This window comes from Ascaphus truei, chromosome 3, assembly GCF_040206685.1.
Source record: "Ascaphus truei isolate aAscTru1 chromosome 3, aAscTru1.hap1, whole genome shotgun sequence".
NCBI classification, from domain to species: Eukaryota; Metazoa; Chordata; class Amphibia; order Anura; family Ascaphidae; genus Ascaphus; species Ascaphus truei.
The window spans coordinates 226,017,077-226,041,247 of NC_134485.1; the positions used below are offsets into that span (position 1 = coordinate 226,017,077).

At 42.2% G+C, this 24,171-nt stretch overlaps 2 protein-coding genes across 5 annotated transcripts in view; one reads left to right on the forward strand and one right to left on the reverse strand.

Annotated features, from left to right (window-relative positions):
- The window catches only part of AMELX (amelogenin X-linked), a 40,124-nt gene extending 30,284 nt beyond the window's left edge, over window positions 1-9,840 (reverse strand). For both annotated transcript variants that reach the window (XM_075590251.1, XM_075590249.1), the window contains exon 1: window positions 9,729-9,840. The gene's annotated coding sequence lies outside the window, so the exon portion shown is untranslated. The remainder of the gene's footprint in view (window positions 1-9,728) is intronic.
- Window positions 1-24,171, forward strand: part of ARHGAP6 (Rho GTPase activating protein 6) — a 672,820-nt gene that overhangs the window by 550,342 nt on the left and 98,307 nt on the right. For all 3 annotated transcript variants that reach the window (XM_075590252.1, XM_075590253.1, XM_075590255.1), the window contains exon 2: window positions 21,062-21,221. In XM_075590252.1, the coding sequence (XP_075446367.1) occupies window positions 21,062-21,221 (160 nt within the window). The remainder of the gene's footprint in view (window positions 1-21,061; window positions 21,222-24,171) is intronic.

The following is a 24,171-nucleotide window of genomic DNA, read 5'->3' on the forward strand; positions in this document are numbered from 1 at the left end:
GTTATTTGCTGGGCTGATATTAGAAATTGAGGCTTTCACACACAAGGTGCAAAATAATGAGGTACGGAGCTGATGAATGTCACTGCGCTGAATGCACGATATACTGCTTTAACAAAACAAGAGTTTGTGAATGCCTTTTATTTGCTATTACAGTACTTTCCTGATATGGTACATACAGTGCTACTGAAACTTGCAAGTGTCACAATACAAAGCCCTAATAATCAGTAGCACTGCATAATTAAGCTACAAGGCATAATTAAACCAGTGTTCAAAGTATTATAATTAAATGTAGAGGAGACTGGAGGTCTGGAAAATAGGATGACTTTTACTCTATAAAGAGAGAGTATTTACTGTGTTACTATCCCAGTTGTGATAGTAATTAGATAGATTAGACATTTGCAAGAAGATGACACAAATGGTTGTGGAATATTTTTGTTAGTGGCATAGTTCTGTAACCAGCATTTACCATGGCTGTTTTTAAAAATATAGATGGGTTAGAGTTGTTTTTTCACCGAAATGTTTTCATCATGCACGGATTTTACAATTTAGAACTTGGTTTATAGAAACAAATAAACTGATAAATAATGTGCGCTTCAGAAAGAATCATTATATACAGCATCTCTTGGGCATATGGACCCATCCTATTATGAAGGTGTGGTTTAAGACATCATTTTTCAAAGTTAATTCTTTTTAAGTACCACTTCCAACAGAGATTGTAACAGTATGAAGCTTTGTGACACAGAACACGTGGTTTGGGACCAAGACTAAATTTTTAAAGCTTCCAGTGACTGAGCGCCAGATCAGAACCAACGCTAACACCACCCTAACTCCTGTTACTAGTTTTAAATACCTGGGCATATGGTTTGACTCCCACTTAACATTCGGCATGCACATTGATACCCTGAAATCTAAAACCTATGCCAAACTAGGTGTTCTTTACAGGAACAAATCCTCCCTAAGCCTGCTGGTCAGAAAGCGTATTGCACAGCAGATGCTAATGCCAATTATCGACTATGGAGACATAGTATATGGATCGGCACTTCAAACCCACCTTAGCAAACTTGACACCCTCTACAATTCAATTTGTCGTTTTGTTCTCCAATGCAACTACAACACACATCACTGCGAAATGCTCAAAGAACTAGATTGGTCATCACTCGAGTCTAGGCGCAAAGTTCACCTTTCCTGTCTTGCCTTCAAATACTTTCTGGGCAAGCTACCCAGCTACCTGAACAAGCTCCTCACCCCTACCAAATGCAGCACTTATAATCTGAGATCTGACTCCAAAAGACTGTTCATGGTCCCAAGGCTCAACAAAGTATCCGGCCGTTCCTCCTTCTCTTACCGTGCACCCCAAAACTGGAACAACCTACCGGAGACTCTCACATCCACCACCAGTTTAAGTTATTTCAAATCTAAGGCTGTCTCACATTTTAATCTGGTCTGTAACTGTTACATAAGCCGATAATATACATCTTCTCTAACTGTGCATGCAATGTATTGTATGCAATGTATACCCTGATCATTTATGTAACGGTATTTGTAACCATGTTTTATTTGTCATATTAACTATGCCAGGACATACTGAAAAACGAGAGGTAACTCTCAATGTATTACTTCCTGGTAAAACATTTTATAAATAAATAAATGTTTAAGATGTGCTGATAAATGCTCATGTGCCTCATCTAAGAGATTATTAAATAAATTGGAAACCCTGGTTTAACCAACCATGTTGTTCACTGAAAAATCAGCATCACATTTCCTAAGGTTAGCATGATTCACTGAAGCATATATATGGTCTATGCTTAATAGAAGATATTGAAGTCCGATATGAAAACATCAAACGAAACATAACCTATCTTAAAATCACAGCATTTGAAAAATGTGTGTATTTGAATTAATGGCATTGGGCTCAAATAGTACATTATTCAATTAGAAAGAACACTCTTAAAGCTTAATAGTTTTAGAGCTTAGCGTACATTGCACGTGCATTGAACTCATTAGTTTGCAACGTTTTCATGCTTGTACTAATGAAATAGTCATCAAAGAAATTCACGAGGCAAAGTTATTGTTGAGAGTTCATTTTCTAACCCAGGGGGGCACAAACTTTTTTTCCTGCGCCCCCCTGCCGGCTGTCCCCTCACTCCCGCGCCCCGCTCCCCAACTCCAACTTACCCGCGCTCCGGCGTAATGACGTCACGTTGCCATAGCAATGTGACGTCACATGACTTTGCAGCGTCATTTTGACGCCGCGTTGCCATGGCGACGCAGGGTGGAAGCCGCCGGAGCCACGGTAAGTTAGGTTTACAGAGGCCCTGCAGCTCCCCCGGCACTTAGTTTAAGTGCCTTCGGGAAGCGCGTGGGGCCTCTGTAAACCCTGCGCCCCCCCGCCGGCAGTCTCGCGCCCCCCCTGTGGGTCGCGCCCCCCAGTTTGCGCACCGCTGTTCTAACCTAAGGAATTTACTATTCATAGAATGGAAAGTAAAAATAAGATTTTTTTAATACAATGTTTCATTTTACAAGCATGGTCCAATGATCTCATGACTACTCATGTGAACACTAAAGACCACACACATTACAGAATTATGTGGCTCCTACAGTAGAACTCCCCCTAAAATAAAAATGTGTAAGATTTACAGGCATACCCCGCTTTAAGTACACTCACTTTAAGTACACTCGCGAGTAAGTACATATCGCCCAATAGGCAAACGGCAGCTCGCGCATGCGCCTGTCAGCACATCCTGAACAGCAATACCGGCTCCCTACCTGTACCGAAGCTGTGCGCAAGCGGGGAGACTATAGAGCCTGTTACAAATGTGTTATTTACATCAGTTAAGCACGTGTATGACGATTGCAGTACAGTACATGCATCGATAAGTGGGGAAAAGGTAGTGCTTCACTTTAAGTACATTTTCGCTTTACATACATGCTCCGGTCCCATTGCGTACGTTAATGCGGGGTATGCCTGTACACATAAAGCAGAACCAAAAATCTTAGTGTATTTTTAGTGGGAAATGTATCTATTAAACCAGTGTTTCCCAACCGGGGTTCCGCTGCACCCTGGGGTTCTGTGATAGGATCAAAACGCTGCCAATCTGCTAGTGCAGGGAAGTTGCTAGAGGGCTGCGCAGGCTCCTCCATTCTGATTGGCTGTTTCTGGGTAAATCAGGAGGTTGTGTCAGTAGCGTGGGGGGTGTGGGCAACCAGAGGAGGAGAAAATCGCATGGGCCTGCCAAGAGGTGAGGCTGTGTGTGTCTCTGTGTGCCTGTGTGTGTGTATGTGTACTGTATTTGTTCTGTCCTGTTGTATGTGTTTCCCGTGACTCTCTGTGACTCTGTCACTTGTGACTTTCAATCCGCTCTGGCTCTCTGTCCCCCTTTGTCTCCTGTGACTCTCTGCCTCCCTCTGTCTCCTGTGACTCTCTGTCCCCCTCTGTCTCCTGTGACTCTCTGTCCCCCTATGTCTCCTGTGACTCTCAACCCACTCTGGCTCTTTGTCCCCCTATGTCTCGTGTGACTCTTTGTCCCCCTATGTCTCCTGTGACTCTTTGTCCCCCTATGTCTCCTGTGACTCTGTCCACCTATGTCTCCTGTGACTCTGCCCTCCTCTGTCTCCTGTGACTGTCTGTCTATGTCCTTTGTCTTCTGTGCCTTACTGTCCTGTTGAACACTGTGATTTAGGGGTGCCCCAAGAGAAAAAAGGTTGAAAACCACTGCACTAAATAGTAAGTTTGATTAAGGCACCTAATGATCTCAAACTGGGATTATGGTTACAGTGAAAAAACTCATTTCGAGGGAGTCAATGAAAATGTTGCCCAAAAGAACACAATCAGGCTTTGATAAATAGCAACCTACATTTTGTAGGGAGACAGATTATTGTTCTTTTTTGCAGAATGAAAGTTGGCATGTTTTACCAATAGTTCTGTACGGGTACCAAACTCGTAGGCATATAAAACTTATAAGTAGACATACAATGTAAATGCTAGGGATACTACTACTTATAATACATGTTTTATTAAGCAACTGGTTTACAGATGAAGACATATTTCAATACCCAATATCTGGATCCAGAATAGAGCAATAACTAATAATTTAGGTGGTGAAAAGAAATGCATCTTGAGACATGTATTGCAAAAATTATCCTTTTAATTGATTAAAGTCACAGATAAAAGAAGGAATATGAATGTGTATGTCCATTACAATAAAAAAATGATTATTGTACAATTGCATTCCAATATCTAGCTTGTTGTGCTTTATGATGATATATTCTAGGTTAAAGCAATATTTGAATTAAATGCAATGAGTATGATACAGTATATTGAACACTTTGTCCTTGAGAATCACAGACAAAATGATATATCTACATTGAGACGTTATAGCCCGTATTTACTAAGCAGTGCTATTCCATAAGGCACCTTCTAGTTCTAGTTGGGGAACTCAATGTACATTTTAATTTCCACTACACATATTATGGAGGATATTCTAGTGGCTGCGAGAAGTGCATATCTGTATGGAGAGAGCCCTTTCCGCTTGGATATGCAGGTTTTCGTATTCTGTAAGTCCTTCTCGCATGTCCAAACTGTGCAAAACAGGCTGTTTGATGAGGTTTCATTCCGGCTCTGCTAATCCGCCCGATACGACCAAAATAGCTCAAACTCACATTTTTTTTGTCAAGTCGCTTAAATTCTGGTCGCTCTGTTAAGTACCGAATCTAAATCTGCATCAAAAATCTTGGGGGGAAAATTCTCGCCACTTTTGAGACTCAATAGATATGGAATGGTATCACTACATACAACACAGGTTAGGTCTTGTCTGCTGAGCATGCAGTTAGTGAGTTAATGTTAGTGAGAATAATGTAATGTAATAACTGATGTACGTTTTAGAAATATCCAATGCAAATAAAAGCATTCGTATAAACTACCTTCTGCAAATTACAGGCCCCATTGTCTCTTTAAATCACAGGTTCACTCATTTAAAGGCACAAGGTCTAAGTAGCTGCCTAAAACCCCAAGCAAACACTAAATTCCTCCTTGGCAACATGGATTCATTTATGCTGTGTTTGTAGGGAGATGGAGAAGACAGAGAGGGGAGAGAGACAGGGCTAGGAGAGAGTGCACACGCCACAGCTCTATGGAAAGACAGTGGCGTAACAGGACACTGGGCACAAAATTAAGTGGACCTTCCCTTCCAACTTGTAATCAGCGGCAGAGCTTTGTCCCACGTGACCGCGGGGACCCGGAAATGGTTCTAACTAACCTGCATGCAGTTCAGGGGAGGAGAGGAGACGGAGCTGGTGCACTCCCATTAACACTTCTTCTCTCGGAACCCAGTCAGCTGGAAGAGAGCACACACCAGCTCTGTCTCCATTCCTGAACTGCATCCGGGTTCCCCGCGGTCATGTAGGATATGGCTTTGGTCCCGCTGCATCCGGCGGCGCGCGCGGCCGCGTGCGTATTCCTCACCAGCACGAGTATCCTTTCCTAACCGGTCCCAGTCCCTACTCGCTGCACGGCTCAAAGCGCGCTGTGACGCGTCAGCCGCCAGGGGATGGAAGAAAATTGTGATCCCGAGCGGTGACGCATCACATGGTGCGCTGATGAGCCTATCAGCGGCGGGGGCGGGAGCGGGAGCTGTCAGAGAGCTTCCTCCACAAGGTAGGGGGGTGGTGTGTGTGTGTGTCTGTGTGTGTGTCTGTGTGGACCGGGGGGAGGGATCAGCACGGAGAGGAGGGCATTTGTGGGTGGGGGGGAAGCTGCTTATGTTCCAGCATACAGCCGGCAGCAGCTCCCTCCTGCAGCCCGGGAGACCGACCCCCGCTGCAGCCATCCGCTGGAGGGGAGCAGCAGAGGGCATGTGGAGGGGGGGAGTAGCATGGAGAGCAGCAGAGGGAATGTGGGGAGTCCCTCCTGCAGCCCGGGAGACCCCCGCTGCAGCCCTCCGCTGAAACCACGCCCCTTGTCCGCCGCTCCCTACAGACCGCATATAGCGGTCAAGTGCCTCTCCACGCGCCGCCTGTCTGCAGTGCGGGCGCGTGGTCTGAGGCAGCGGGGCCTTAGCCTAACCTTCCGCCGCTGCTTTAGCTGTCGGGAGGGTCCCAACTCCGGGCCCCCGGACGGTAGTTACACCACTGCTCTCAGAACCACTTTAGAGAGGCTCTTGGAGTAGGAAGTTAGTCAGTAGGTACAGGTTGATCTCAGAAATGATTCTGATTCTGTATCAAAACAAAACAAAGTTCTATCCACATGGATTGGATCTTAACACACTCGTATTCAGTATTGTAATAGATGCAATTTGTAATATAGAATATGGCTGGTTGTCAAATCTCATTCTGCGATTTATAACAAACTCACAGTAGTATACTATCTCCCTAAGCCCTACTATATGTCTGAAACTAAACATTATATGTAAGATATAATAAATTAAAGGGCCTAATGTGTTAGAGGAACTCCTTCATTAGGTTAACTCTTTTGCATTTTGTAAACAAAATACTTCTGAAGTATTTACACTGCTCTCATTTGGCAGACATTCAGAAAGTAAAATTATGAGTTAATGTGGAAGAAATATAGGGAGGGGACTGTTTTAGATTGATTATTTTCAGAATGGCATCTTTGGATCAATTTCTTTTTAAGATTTACATGTTGGAGGCCTGATTACAAAGTGTCCAAATACAGTATAAGCACTGCTAAATGTGATACATTTGAAAATCCGGAGATTTTACTCCTCTTGGTCCATGTCTATAACGTCCACATCATATTTGAATCTCTTTTGCATTTACACTAATATTTATTCAATTTTTTTTTACCTACTATACTCTAATCTCGACTCTTTAATCCCATATACTTATTCACACTTGCCTCTTAGCTCTTCTATTTGCCTGTCTTCCTCCTACCTACAAGCTGCAATGTTGCAGCTGGTCTCTAATCTACTTTTCTCATTGAATTCTTATCTGAAAATGATGGAAATTTGAGGGGGAGATTACTCTTGGCCAACATGCTACCTCATCCACTCAGGGACGTTATCTGGACAGGGCCTACAGTGAGAGGTGGAAGCGTTATGTGCTACATATTGGACCTGTCAGAGTAGACAATATGGTCCAGTTTAGACACTTGATTGACAGACCAGCAGCATGACACCTTGGCCCTTATTCTATAAAGTCCAATAGCACCGATTCAAACACAGGTATACAAAGTACTTTAAAAATATATGTTTAGCACCCTAGTTTTAATTTGTCTAAATGTCCCCTTGTACCTGTTATAAATTGAAAAATAACAAAGAAAAAAATTGTTTTTCAAACTTGGGTATTGAGTATGTACTTTTAATAATAAAAATGGCATCTTCATTATATAGAATGTCTTAATTAATACTTTTATTTAAACCAGTCCTGGAAATGGTTGGTTTGGACAATTTTAGGAAAATACTGTTGTTATACAGTATTGCTGAACTTTGCTAACGCTCTCTTAACTGGAGTGAATGCCTCTGGGAGCAGGACATGTACTTGAGTTGGTTAACTTTAAAACACTAGTTATTAGTCTAATGTGTGTATTACTTTGCTGACACTGGCAACATTGCTGTACTGTTCAACTAAAACTTGTATTAGTTTACAGCACACACTATATTAAGATTACAGTATATCGCAATATATATCGACATTAGTATAATTTAGATTATATAGTCAAATATATTCTACACTTGTTTTTATTTTGTATATTATAAAACATATTTTTAAAATAGCCATTCATGTAAACAAAAAAAGTTCTCCTATACCCAAAAGTAATGCTTTGCAGACTACTGTATATAAAAATGCACATGTTGTGCGCCATGTACCTCCATGTAATTAAAGATCAGGATGCAGACGCTTTCTAAGGCCGCGCTTATTGTGCTGGCGACGGCAACATCACATCGCCCGAAAACAAATGCATTGTCGCCGCCGCGTGCGCTTATAGTAAGTGCGACGGCGACATGGCGACGCGATTTTCTGAAGCCGGGAATATTTGATTTTTCAGGGGCTGTCACCTCATGTGACAGCCCCTGAACCAATTAATGCCGGGTTGCCCGCGACGCCTCCGCAAAGTGAAATACAACTTTCGCTAGCGGCAACGGGTGACATATCGGTCGCGGGCACTTTAGGCGCGGCCTAAGACTACTATATCTGTTGATCTTTGACTCGCCTAGTTACCCCTTTATTTGCATTCTAGTTTAACAGGATTGCTTGAAAGAAAGTACCGTATATTCCGGCGTATAAGACGACTGGGCGTATAAGACGACCCCCCAACTTTTCCAGTTAAAATATAGAGTTTGGGACACACACACACACACACACCACTATACATATATATATATATATATATATATATATATATATATATATATACACACACACACACACATCACTATATACACACACACACACATCACTATACACACATACACATCATTATACACACACACACACACACACACACACACACCACTATACATATATATATATATACACACACACACACACACACACACACACACACACACACACACACCACTATATATATATATATATATATATATATATATATATATACACACACATACACATCACTATGCACACACACACACACACACATCACTATATATATATATATATATATATATATATACACACACACACCCACACACACACACACACATCACTATACACACACACACACACACACATCACTATACACACACACACACACACACACACACACATCACTATACATATATATACACACACACATCACTATACATATATATATACACACACACACATCACTATATACACACACACATCACTATATACACACACACGCACATCACTATATACACACACACACACACACACACACACACATCACTACACACACACACACACACACACACACACACACACACACACACACACACACACACACACACACACACACACACACATCACTATATACACACACACACACACACACACATCACTATATACACACACATCACTATATAGACACATCACTATACACACACACACACACACATCACTATATATACACACACACACACACATCACTATATACACACACATCACTATATACACACACATCACTATATAGACACATCACTATATACAGACACATCACTATATATAGACACACACACACACACACACACACACACACACACACTGCATGCTCGGCTCCCCACGCTGCGGAACACTGGAGGAGTAAAGACAGGAAGAGGAGGGCTTGTGTCTGTGTGCAGAGGGACGCCCCGCCCCGCCCCCTCTGCAAGCACAGGGAAACAGCAGCAGCACGGAGCTTCTGCCTGCCACTGCTCTGCTCTGCCCCCAGGTTTCGCCGCACAGGCTGCGCCCCCTAGTCGGCGTATAAGACTATACCCGGCGTATAAGACGACCCCCGACTTTTGAGAAGATTTTCCTGGTTTAAAAAGTCGTCTTATACGCCGGAATATACGGTATTGGTTTCATTTTGGTTAGTTTTAGTTGTAGAGTAGGACGTCAGCATGGATTAGATGGGGTCGACTCAAAGGCCTTTGTAGCTAAAGTTTTGTTATGAGCAAGACCTTTGGGGATAAGTGGGTATTGTCACTATGAATGTTTGAATCCACTTTATGAAGTTCTGTTTTTGTTTTCCTGATTGACTTTAAAAGCAGCAATCTCTCCTACCACCTCCAATCTGATTTTCTCACCTTTAATAGAACTGGGTAGAGGCTTCTTGCACATTTTAATCATGATGCTCCCAGCTCCAGGGAACCCCAGTTGCCGATAAAATGGACTCAACATTTTTTTGTCGTTTCTGTAAAAAAAAAAAGCAATTGTGACTGTGGGACCACCAATCTCTCAATGATATTGCAACTTTCTATTGGCCGCTGGAGTGAGCCTAACTTTGCAGCCATTTTGTGTTCACCAGCCAAGTATTCTTGACTGAAGGACAATAATGTAAAGAGGAGGGTACCGTGGATCAACTCCAAAAGACCCCCTATTTAGGTACTTAAAAAACATCCCAAATATTTTTTGGATGCTGTTGACTGTTGCTTTGAGATTTGAATGATGCTAAAATAGTAAGGAATGACATGATGAGGTTATTACGTGTTTATTACAAAAGAAGATACATTAGCTCAGAAATAAATAGACATACTGAAACACAAGACCTTCTTTCCTTTACATAATGCTAAACAGTGACTTTCTGCCATGAGCCTGCATGCAATCCCCCCGGAGTGTGATGTCAGTGTTTTGGTATTCCACACACACAGCATTGCTTAAACAAACTCGGTAACGTGGATCCGGTGCTGATCTGCTTCCAATTGGCAATTCAGAACATTATTAACAAATAGGAAAAGATAAGACTTGGAATATTGTTTGCATTCCCACAGAAGGATTGTACCGTATAAAGGAACTACTGTGAAAACCTTGTGTTCGTTACAAGGATAATTTGTAGGCTGTGATAAGAAGCCAAAACGAATAATACTTTGTGATAAGAGTTTAGATTGTTAAATGAGATAAGAATAAGAAGTTATTCAGATGAATTCTAATGAAATATGAATTTACTACATCCACTAATTAACTATTGTGGTTGTTGGACTGTACGAGTAAAACATATTTCAAAGTGTTTACATATGGCAGATATTTTCATCAGAATTTTAATAGAAAATTGAACTATTTCCTGCAATCTGCAGAAGACATTACTGGTTCTATGTATCATAGTCTCCCTGCTGCAGAACTAGGGCAACACTTGATCAAAATCAGCCCCAAACTTATCTTTCTCTCTTTTTCTCTCTTGTAGCCAGGTCCCCTCTGGCTCCCCAGACCCCCCAGACCCAGACCCCAGACTCTGGTTCCACCCTTACTTACCTCCGACAGCGTGAGGGCAGCTGCAGGGGCGATCACGTCGCAGAAGCGACTCGGCGGCCATGTTAGGGTTGGCGTTAGGCTAGCGCATTTCAGGAGTGCAGGAACTACCCACAATTGCGCATGCTCAGTTGAGAGTAGCGGCGGCCATTACAAGTTCTCGCATGCGCAGTGGAGATCGCGCATGCAGCCCCAATGCTAAAGAGGGCCATGGAGGACTACAACTCCCAGCAACCTCAGGGGCTGGAGCCCAGCTGACACCAGGGAGCCAATGGGACAGACCGTTTCCCCTGAAGGAGATATACATTGTTGCACTCAGCACAGGAAGAGGCAGTAGGAGCTGGGAGACAGATATGGGAGGTTGTGTGGGCAGGGGTCGGGGACCCACTGCACTAGGCCCGGTAATCCCCCAGGCCCCAGCTAGGCCCTGAGACATTGTTTAAGTTTGTGGCTGCTGTCGGGAAGGCCCTTGCAGTTAGGGGCTTTGCCCTTTAGCAGTGAGTTAAGTTCAGGGACACAGCTGCAGTGCTGCATGGCCCTGATGGTTGTGGTCTGAGACCAGACCCCCTAAGAAGATAGAGATTGCTGTAGAGTTGGATTCACCCAACGGACAGCTCTCGCATGGAGATCACGTCGCTGAGGAGATCATGGATCGGGGGATCCTTTGCGAAGATATCAGCTGGCCCAGGTGCTGACACACTGGGCAGGTATCGTAAATAAGTGCACCAACAAAGTACATACACATTGTGGGCAGCGCTGTTTCACACACCATGGAGGTTGGGCGTGGGACTTTGGGGTATAAGAGTAATTCACCCAGGCTCCCAGCGGTATTGTATTGTATTGTATGTCTTTATTTATATAGCGCCATTAATGTACATAGCGCTTCACAGCAGTAATACATGTGGTAATCCAATAAATAACAGATAATATAAATAACAGATCATGGGAATAAGTGCTTTAGACATTAAGGAAGAGGAGTCCCTGCTCCGAGGAGCTTACAGTCTAATTACAGCGGTGGAGGCTTAGGCGCCTGTGAGCCCACAGGTAAAAGGGCAGCACCAGTAGCTATTTACAGCCACCTCCCTGATCTCACTTAGGGATGGGGGAAACAGGGCTACACTCTCTTTCTCTCTTTCTCTTTTTTTGCTCTTAAAAACACTTTTTCTTATGATTCTTAAGCCGGTTGCTTATTTATTTATTGTTTCCACTGACAGAGAGTTCTTGGTAAGGTAGATTTACAGTAGGTCGATATGTACTTATGGGTTTGCAATAAGACACCTTCGAGGAACGGTGCAAGGAAATTTGGCGCCCTAGGCGATACTTCAGCTGTGTTCTTCGCCCAAAATGTCGGAATCTTTTGTATGTTGGTTGGATTTCGCCTGGCCCGTCACAATGCTCTCTCTCCCCCTCCCCATTCTTTCTTTCCCACCCCCTCATTCTCTTTCCCTCACCCCCTCTTCATCCTCTCTCACCCACTCTTCATCCTCTCACCCAACCCCTCCCAGTTAAGAGTCCTTTACTTGGCTGTGGAGGTCCTTCCTAGCACCAAAAGTTCTCATTTTCATCGATTTCGGAGTGCTGGGGCGTCTTGCTACAGACACAGCTGCCCTCCTCCTCCTCTGGAGTGCACACTTCCTCCTCCACTTTGTGACTGCTTTGCTCTCGGCCTCAAGTGAGTCACGTTGCTGCATCATCCTCACCCTCTGCCGCCTACCAAAATGTGCCCACATACTCCCCTCTTCACCAGATTCTCCCCCACCTCTCTCCCCCCTATCTTTTCCATCCCTCTATAACCCCCACGCCTCTCTTCCCCCCCATGCCTCTCTTCCCCCATGCCTCTATTCCCCCCATGCCTTTCTTCCCCCCCCACATGCCTCTCTTCCCCCCCACACGCCTCTCTTCCCCCCCACACGCCTCTCTTCCCTCCCACAACCACACGCCTCTCTTTCACCCCCCAACCACACGCCTCTCTTTCACCCCCCAACCACACGCCTCTCTTTCACCCCCCAACCACACGCCTCTCTCTTCCCCCCCACACACCTCTCTCTTCCCCATCCAGAAGTTGGGCCAACATCTGCCCGCAGGACTGGCGTGGGCTGGAGGCCACCCCCAAGGTGTAAGGGTTGATTGGGGGTTATTGGTTGTGGTATGGTATGTATTGGGGTGTTATTGGGTGTATTGAGGGAGTTATTGGGGTGGTTATTGTGTGTATTTGGGTGGGTTGTTTGGTGTAATGGGGAGGGGGTTATTTTGTGTGTATAGGGAGGTTATTGAGTATACGGTAGAGGGGAGTTATTGAGTGTAAGGGGTGATGGGGGTTAAGTACGGGTGGGGGTGTATGGAGAGAGAGAGGTGGGGTATAATGGGAGAGAGATGTGTAGGGGGAGAGAGTATGGTGGGGTATAAGGAGGAGACCGGCGAGGGTGTGAGATACAGGGGGGGTGTCTTGCAAGGCCGCTGTCACTGCGGGAGGAGCCAGTGGAAACTCTGGTCCTTGGCCTGGGAAAGCTGGGTGCAGCCCCGATACCATGTATGGGTCTGTGTGGAGAAAAAATAGTCTAGAAACCATACAGTAAGAGACTGAGACACAAGCTTATTTTCATTATGTGCCGTACTGTACCATTTGTAATTTTAAAAGATCAGTCAGCATGACTAATGTAACCGTACGATAACAGAAATAGAAATGGTCCATGCAGATAAGATAAAGAAAATACCCACAGCACTCTGCAGAAAAAAAACGGACACATAAAAGATCAAACTGTGCTCTAATTGTACATGGTGAATATGGAACCCAAGCAACTGGGAAAAAACAGGTGAACTGGGGACACAAACATTCATGTAGGAAACAATAGCACTAATCAATACGAATGCTACCAAAAATGATATAACAGCCAGGACAGCTACTGATGGCTCACAGGAAATAAATGTCCATGTACAAGGGGGCTACGTATCAGGCCCTTCGCCTTCTTACGGCCTTTTCCCAGCTGTGAGTGGTACTGTACTTCCATTTCTGTACGTCCAATGGCTCAACCACAGGAAAAACAAAGTTATACTCAGTCCCAGGCGTGTGATGCATAATGTTCCAGAAGCTTCTGTGTCTCTCCCTCGTTGGTTTTTGGTAGCACTGGTGTTGACCAGTGCTATTGTTTCCTATGTTGTGAATGTTTTTGTGGGAATTTCAGAGCACTGTCTTCTTATTTTACCCTCTACATGTTACATTCTCCGGGGTTTCATCACCATGTACAATTAGAGCACAGTTTGATACATCTTCGTGTGTCATTTTGGTTGCATGTATTTTCTTTATTGTGTACCATCTGTAATTTTATTTCCTATTTATGGACTTGTATACCTCTAGCTTCTCGCTCTATTTTCTATGGCTGTTTTATTTCTTTAGTTTTCCATGAGCTGAATTTGTGACCTACAATGGTATAGTAGTTACCATGGTGAAGTTAGGGTCATTTGCTTTAAATGTAGATGTTACATGCCTGTGAATAAATATAGCTTTAAAGTTGCCCAGGAGACATTAAGGATAGTCTCTGTTATGTTGACATCCTTATGTCAATCATATTATTTTTTGCAGTGAATAACACCAGATCTAATTCCGCAACCAGTAATGTGGGTCTCCAAACTTAGCTCTGTGTCAATTTGTATTGAATGCAGGCCCGTATTTAGGCATAGGCATACTGGGCCCGGGCCTGGGGAGGCAAATATCAGGGAGGGGTGTGTTGCGGTTACAGAGGTCCCACTCTCTTCTGATTGCCTGGGAAGAGTGTGGGGCCTCTGTAAAGGTCTCTTAACTCCTTCTGCAGCATTGGCCCCCTCTTTCTACAGTGTTGCGACATCATTTCGTCACATGGTGACGCGTTACTATGACAACGTGATGTCACCAGCCCTGATTGCATGTACTCAAATGTTCTACTAGGTATGTGAGCATGTATAGAATAGTCTCTATGAGCTATTGTTTCTGGAAATTGTAAAATGTTAGGGGGTTATTCATTAAACTGTGATCTTCAATTCAATGGGAGTTTCCATGCTATAGTGCCCTGATCAGCACTATCTGCGTTTAATAAATAACTGCCATCAATGTCACTTGAATGTAGATAACCCCTTATAAAATAATATAAACACAATTGTGATTCATACCTGTGTATTGATCACAGTATATTTATGCTTATAGAAAAGTAAAATATTTCCTAAAATTAATGGAAAATGTTTAAATGTACTCTGTAAACTAATGACTCTCACTATAGTGATTAGTGAGACACAATTTCCTTTGAGTTGGTAGATGATCACAGTGACGTGTGATAAAAAAACATGTTTTAAAATATTGACATTTCAATGGCAAATAGTAGGAAGAAAGCTGACAATCCTTAAGAGTATTTAAATGTATTTGGTACTATACCATGATGAAACATTTGCATACTTTTCCAATTATATCACCTGGTAGTTAACCTTGGCTTTGCCTACAAGGATATATGTCCTTTAGGACTGAGGGATGTGCAGCTTTCTGGAATATTACACAATATGCCTTGAGATAGAATTACTTTTCCATGTGTGTATCCAAAATATAAATTGTAGCGGTGTCACTTCACCAAACATCACTAGCAGAGCAAAATACACACTAGCAAAGGTAACTTTACACTTGTATCCCTGACTTATAATACCTTATAGTTACCCATACTTCTGTGTGTTCACATCTGTTGAACATACATGTGCATTGCCATATGAATTACCTGTGATAATGCCCGGTTGTTGCTTTACTCTATTTGCACATTAGTGCTGAATTGTGATGCAATGAGAGAAAAAGATTGTGAGCACTCAGTGGCAAATCTGTCAATACGGAAACACCCTTTTCATGACAATAATCAATGGGACATGTGTATACAATTAGATGACAGATCTAACCTTCCATAATATCACTTTCATCCAAGAGTGGCTTATTTTACAAAAGCAATACTCTTCAAAGAAAAAGCCAGAAATCATGAAAAATAACTTTTTTTTTTTTGCTCTATACATAGTGAAAATCAGGGCTAATTTCCAACAAGCTCCATTCTAATGAATGAAACTAAAATCTTCTCTGACATGGGGAAGCTGCTTCACAGCATATTGAATAAAGGTCAAAGACATATAGTACAGCTAACATTCTAAGATAATCAAAACAAGGACAATTACCATCTACCTCTTATGAGAACAACTAATAACTCTTTTAAAGCTGTAGACAAAGCAATATCCTACATGTGTGCTTTTTAAATAAATCAGTTCTATACTATGAGAAATGAAAATTTTAATGTATTTCAATGTAACAAGTATTTTTTGTTTCTATAGCAACCATTTAGAAAGTCACATCTCCTTCCTCTTCGGAAACAGGCTCTGACACACCCCTTTTGAGCCCTGCCCTCACTCTAGCAGTGCACCAATTGTATCTAGTGACTTCCTGGTCACATGATCTTCCCCACAGATCTTTGCATCTTTGGTCCTCTTCTGCTACATTGACAGCCATTTAGTGAACCCCCGAGCCAAATCTTAGCCAATTGATCACAGGAGAACGGATCGATCAATTTAGATAATTACTTATCATTGTGTGGATTGTATTGATGCACATATTAAAGGGAAGGGAAAAAAATGTAAACAGCAGCCTGGACTGCTGCTTTAACATGATTCCTCCCACCACAGGAGAATGAGTAAACACAGTAAAATTGTTTTGTAGAAGTCTTGCGGCATTATATGCCGTAACCTACTGTATATGCGTATTGCAGTTTTACAATGAATACTGAAGCTGCCTTGATGCATTCAATTTTGTACATTTATAGCTCCAGAATGTTTTTTTTTTCTGTGCTGTGTACATTTCACAATCTTGGTTACTTACTTTTTATATTATTACTGCTATTTATTTTGATACTGAGATGTGCAGTGTTATCATTATTTGTATTTAGAATGATGCAAGCCAGTGTTGGCTCATTATAGTATGTTTACTTTTGGGGTTCACTGTACAAAAAGCAGTAAAACATTCTCGTGATTCACTGAACAATTGCTTTGAGCAGACATCTTCACAAACATAAAATGATTGGACAATGCAAAAGACTACAACTAAGGCTACGCTTACAGTGCCGGCGACGCAACGTCGCTCGAAAACAAATGCATTGTTGCCATCACAAGCACTTTTATAGTAATATGGGAGCGACGCTGACGGCGCGAATTTTTGAAGCCGGTCAAATTTGATTTTTCAGAGGCTGTTGCAACATGTGACAGCCTCTGAACCAATCAAAGACCTGGTCGCCGGAAAGTAAATTACAACTTTCGCTAGCGGCGACGGGTGACGTCACCAGTCGCGTCGCCGGCACTATAAGCTCGGCCTAACTCTGTATTAGATAGTACATTTATATTGATCACTTATTACTATAACAGATTGGTACATTTTAGACACATTATGCAAATCGTAAACCAGTATCTAATGGTTTTCAATGACTGTTGTTTGATGTTAAGGATTTACAAGTAATAAAAGGGCAATCACTATGTTTTGTGAAGTTTAAATGTGAGTGCTTTGGTGTCGGAGATGCATTGTATTACATAGGTTTGTCTGACCATTTTCCATGCCTCTGGTCACACATACTGTACACACAGGTGAAGAGTGCTGAATTCATCATGCATGAGCTCATGGTAGAACGACTGAATGATTGAAGAGGAATGCAGAGATCCTCACATTTATAAGTTCACATCGAAAAGGTTATACACAATTGCATTCCTTGTGGAAAAATAATAATCGTACCATGGCAGTGACACTGCTTTCTGTGTATAATGTACATCTATGTAAAAATCAATGTAAACAAATAAGCACACTATAGTTCTAATCTTTTGTATGGTATGTTCATAGGATATGTTGTTTAGAACACATTTTAAAGTCATCTGAAATATATTAAAACAAAGAGAGTTCTCTGAGAACTTGATATAATTTTTTAATGAAGAGCGAACATCTAGATATTCGCTGTCTGGGCAGAATTTGTATTTCATTGTTTATTTCGGGTTTTGTGTAAAGCTGATGCAAACAGAAAACAGTACCAAATGTATCCAAGAAACAGACCCTGTTGAAATCAATGTGTCATTTTTGTTCTCTGACTAAATCTGATGCTGAAGCTGTAAAGGAAACTTTAAGGGCTAGATCCACAAAGATTTAAGTCAGGGCTTATAAACGTGACGTTTGCCTGAAACAGGAACAGACGTTATGTTCCCTGAGGTGGTAATGCAAGCACGTATCCTCAGAGCTAATTATATGCACACAAAAAACCCCAGCAGCCGTTCTACATCTCGTAAGCATAATGTTGCGTTATCTTTTAATCAAGTTACTCTTCGAAACACAAAAGGGTTAAGGAAGTCTCTTTTTTTGGAGGGTTGCCATTTAACAACAGATAATACGCATATGTATCCCACATTCTCAAGAACACTCTGGCCCATATATTAAGCAATCCAGAATGGGCTGTAAGGTGCCTTCTGCCAGAAGACTGCTTAGTTAACATGGTCCTATGTGGAAATAATAAACTATAGCAGACTGTCTGGAAAATTATGTATTAGTCTTTTGGGACCCCGAGGAATGTACAACTGCAGTAAAATCATTTTAGGAAGCATTAAACTAGCTGTGAATCTTGTAGATAGTATTGTACATTGAACAATCAAATAAACATTCAGATTGTATCAAATATAAAATGCGTAGTTCAGAGATTTTTAATGCCCAATAGTATGGAAACGTCCACAGCTCACGTATGGTATGTCTACATTAACCACAGGAAATGTCTTCTTCACTGGGTGCACTTTGTATGTATATTATCCATTTTTTTTTAAACGAGGCTTGTGTGCTTTGAAAAACTCACTGTGCTGATGTGTGTTCATTTCTCATATATTCTGGGGCTCATATCGGTCCAGTTTTTGGCAAGATATTATAATTTATCTAAACACTCAAAGAAATGCCATGTTTGACTGCTTACATTAAAAGGTTCAAGTGTATTTTTAAAACAAACATTGGTTATGTATATGAAGTTAAGAAAAACAAACATGTTAAAAGTCAAATTACACATAATATCCAGTTATCCATACAAGATGTGCTTGAGTCAAGAGGTTCTTGGCTACAGGTACTCAGCGGTACTAAAAATCAGACACTTTGTACACTGAAGCACTATGCAAAACATATATTATTGAATACATACATGTGTGCACTCTAGAACAACAATTTAAAACAACTTGTGTATTATCATGGCTAATGTCAGAAGAAAACAGTTTTGTAAGTATAGCCCCATTTCCCCCGTGTCTAGGGAGACTACCTGTGCTGTATTACCTGAGTTGTGTACAGGAGGCCTGATCCTCTGCCGCTGGGAGCCTGGGGTGATCACGTTTGTGGTACACAGTGCCTCCACCCGGGAGAGATCCTAACGCAGTAGGAAAGCCTCTCCCAGGAACCCAATACAGACAGTAATCACACACACAACTGGGTATATAACAACAGTATTTACTGACACAAAGTAAGACACAACAATATATCCATTTCCATACAATATTCTACCACCCAAAGTAACACCTCCCTGGCGGAACCCCCAAAGTACTGGAGTGCCTGGGCACTTAACCTGTTGGTGTCCACAGACCAGTACCTCCCCAAAGAGCGTGTGTAGGATAGCGCTACTCACAGGGCTGTTGGTGCACATGTATGTAATACCTCCCTGGTCTCAGTCCAGACCAGGTCAACCGAGCAGCCGAGTCCGTTGATTCGTGACGTGGTCCCACGCCGTGATCGGACGAATCCTCTCCTGCTCTGATCCCCGCCTCCTGGAGGGGTTTCCCGCTGGCGTGTGCCCCAATAAAATAGTCTTTGGTGATGTATTTCAGTATCTGGTCCCAGACCACAGGCTATGCTTCATAGCGTGGTATACTCACTGTGTCCCTGACACTACACAATACTGAGGAAGCGACCCTGCCTGTGGGCTTTCCCCATACAGCTGCAGTTACCTACTGTGAGACGAGGTCTAACTGGGGCCTAGAGGGGAAAGCTGGCCTAGTCCCAGGGCTACCAGCACCTGGGACCCTTCCTCTCACCTCTGTGTCCTGCTCCTGACTGGCGTGGTCCTCTGAGCGCGCCAAATGTATCTTTCTCTCGGCAAGAGAATCTTGTAGCCCTATTGGCTGTGTCCCAGCATGTGATGCACATCCCCAATGCATTATGGGGCATGTATGAGCCCTGTGTATGTAATAGCTGCCTCTCCTATTGTCCTTCCTGCGCATGCGCCTCCTCTAAGATGGCCGCCGCTACCTCAGGTCTCATAAGCGCATGCACGAGTACTTCTGCGCATGTGCGGTACTTCAAGATAGCTTCCCTACCAGCGTCCCGCCTCGGAGCTCCCGGCAACCCGGTCGCCCCTCCGGCGGCACCCTCACACAGCTGCAACCTCCCTGCACCGTTACCCCCTCGGTAGCCATCCCTGCAGCCGTCCCCTCGCGCAGCCCGGAGGTAAGAGGGGGACCTGGCTACATAAGAAAAAATCCAGATGCATTTTTTTCAATACTGAACAATTCTCTTATATACATGAAGAAGAAACATGTGCATTCTTTACAGCAGTATGTATTGCCATCATTTAACCCATCTGTGGTCATCAGTTAGTTTTATGTGAACACAAAGGGGGTTATTTACTCAAGTCTCCTGGCTGCAAAGACTGATCAATCTGGCGCGATTCTTTTGCACAAAGGAAAAACTCCCATTGCTTTCATTGCCTTTTCTTGGATGAATATAGCTCTGTTTTTTTGCACTGGTTTGTCCTTAATTTTGCTGCCGGAAGACTTTCGTAAATGGACTGCAATACTTTTGAAAGACACTGACATTCTTATCAATGTGTCATTTATTTAAGAGCAAAGCACAGTCCCAGCACATCATTGTCCTTGGATATGGTTAAAAATACATTGTTGCCAAAGCAGGATTCCATTATTCCAATAACTCTGTGCCCAGGACATACTTGAAAACGAGAGGTAACTCTCAATGCATTACTTCCTGGTAAAACATTTTTATAAATAAATAAATGATTGAGTCGGTTAGAAGACATCTATGCAATATATTGATGCGTCATTATGTATTCTGCATTTTACAGTACATTATTATACTTTCTTAAAAGTTTTTTTATTTTTCTCATCTGTTTTCTGTTAGGGTGATTTTACATGGAACAGCATGTCTGGGCGCAGTGTTCGGCTGAAATCAGTCCCCATTCAGAGCCTTTCAGAACTGGAGCGTACACGGTTGCAGGAAGTAGCTTTTTACCGTCTGCAGCAAGATTACGATTTAAGCTGTCAGATCACTATTCCCAAAGGTAAGAATATGGTTTGCCGGGTTTTTTTTTTTTCCATGGCAGATGTATAAACTTTATTGCAAACGGCTTACATATTGTTTTCATGGAATCTTTATTATTTCAATATTACAGCGATTCTCTCTAAGCTTTGTACTAAAAGTCTTACGGATCTGACCTTTTAACAGAACATATTGTAGTTAAGGATAACGCCCTATATATAGTTGCAGCATAATAAAAGCAACATTTGAAAACTTGAAATCAAGAGAGTTATTATATTATCTGCAAATGCCCAGAAAAATACAGAACCAGATTTATATAAAAAAAAAGTGTATATATATCCCAGTCTACAGTAGAGGCAACTCTTATTCGAACAAAAACCAGTGGCAATTCCCCCAAAAAACCAGGAAACACCCAGGTACATTCTGAATACATGCCTTAAACTTTCCTTAAACTAGCCCCAGCATTTATGCATTGATTAATGGCCTATCAGATTAACAGCGGGGGTCCCTGGCAGTCCCATTCAAACTGAATTGGACTGCCAGGGATCCCTGCTGTGTTAATCCTATGGGTCGTTAGTCAATGCAGAAATGCCTTAAACGTGCCTCAAACTAGCCCAGAACATACCCAGCACATACCCAGCACATACCCAGAATGTAACCCGGCTAGTTTACGGCAAATGTTAGAATAAACGTTGCCTCTACTGTATAATAGTAACACAGTAATAAAACTTTTTTCTTTGCATAAGATGGTGTTAATGCCTTGCAGCAACATTGCCTTAGATTTGCAGAGACTATGATAAATACCCTCAGAAAAAACAGCAAAAGTTCCACTACATTTAATACAAATTGTAGTATACTCTTCAGAAGAGAGTAGTATACTTTTATAATATATGCAGCAATGTAGATCAGGGTGCGCAAACTGGGGGGCGCAAGATTTTTCTGCAGAGGCCCCGCGCTCTTACCTTGATTCAGACGGTTGGTGTGACGCGTCGCCATGGCAACACGGCGTCAAATGACGTTGCAGGGTCACGTGAAGTCACATGACACTGACACATGACACTGGATACAAAATGAGGGGGGGGGGCGCGAGCAGTGGGGGAGAACCAGCAGGGGGGCGCAGGACAAAAAGTTCATGCACCCCTGATATACATTAGATGGATATTAATACATGGATTTCTTTTTGCTTTTGATTCATATATAGTAAATATCAGTGGCACAAAATAACCCATTTCTTCTGATATAATATTAGGGTCACAGATCTATAAAGGCTTGTTATTGACTTAAGGCGTTAACCTAAGCTCACTAACTGCAGGTCAAATACATTTTTGAGCCGGGAACAGCAGTTTGTAAGTGCTAATGATATACAAAGAAGGTTGTCCTCCTAACTGCAGAATCACAGAGCTCCTTTATAGTTACCACAGGGAATTATCGAGATGTTAATTAGGTCTTACCTAAAGGTGTTACTACTAGAGATGGGCGAATCCGCACTAAACCATTTCCTGGATTTTCTCGCATTAAACCCACCATATCTCGCATTAAACCCACCATATCCATTTCATGGTGTCAAATCTGCGGACGGATTTGGTCGGTTTTAATCTGCGTGGATTCACAAAAATCCGCCGTTGTATACAATCTGTTGACAAATCTGAAAAATCTGCAGATTCAGCAATTCGTAGACTGATTCTTAACAATCCGCCAACGGATTGTGGAATTCAGAGTGTATTGGTAATAATAAATCCGCAAAAATGCCATTCGCCCTATTTAAGATTGATCCGCAGAAACCCACGGGTCAAAGGAACTGGCCAATCCGCTGCGGATCCAAATCTGCCCAAAAATTCACCCATCTCTTGTTACTACCCTCCAGACCCTGAAATATAGGTTCTCTCTCCAGCAAAAAAAAAGATTTCTGGATGGGACAGATACTTAATGCGGGTCATGTTATTTGAAGATAACTTGAGACAGTGCTAAATTGACATAGCGTTAAGCTTATGCTGATGAGATATAAAACAGCCATTGTGTTTGCACATCATTTGTGGATATGTATTAACCTCGGGGGAAATAATGCCTGTTAATGATTTTGATAACGGCCAGTTATTAGCACACAGAGTTAACGGACCTCTGTGAATCTAAATCAGTCGAAATACCTTCAGTGTTTGATTATCTGGCTTTGTATACATCCCTTTATTGCTGACTTTCTGACGCATTAGGCATTTTTAGCACCAAAACATGTACACTTGCTTTTGTAAATGAACAGGAAAACTAAAACTATAAAAGTAAACTGGACACCATGATCACCACTGATGCACTTCTTGTGACGGTGTGCTTTAAACACACACGATTGTGCAAAGCAGAGACACCAAAACCTTTCACTGCTAGATTGCACTGTACTCTATGTCAGTACAATCCTAAAGGTGATACTTTTAAGTAATGACATTTTGATTTGAAGTCTTCAGAATCAATTGCAGCAAACGTTCCCATTGTCCTCCCAACAGAAAATCAATATAACATGTAGGAATAGGTTCACTTGTAATCCTGGGGGGGAAAGAAAATTTAGTGTGAATTTTTTCCCCCCCAAATAAGTATAATATTATATCTTACAAAAAAATAATAGGAACCATTTTCAAGTTTTAGAATAACAGCCAAGGAAAAAAAAGCAGATGTCCCACATTTTTTTTACAGTGTCAGATGAAATGCTCCTTGACATCCCAAGATTGTCAGTTATACAGTAGTTCACACATTCAACACACATACAACATGACCCCATGCTCCACAGGCTTTGGAACAAAACAGTGAGCATTGCAAGTAATTTGTGAATAAGTGAATATAAGGCGCTAACAACTTAAATATATACAATAGTGATACGTGCAAGTGTAATATAAATTAATATAGGTGCTCAAATAATAAACCCTGCTCAAACCCTCTGGTAGAACCTGTTTCCAGGGTTCCAAGTAAATACAGCATTGCAAGTAAGA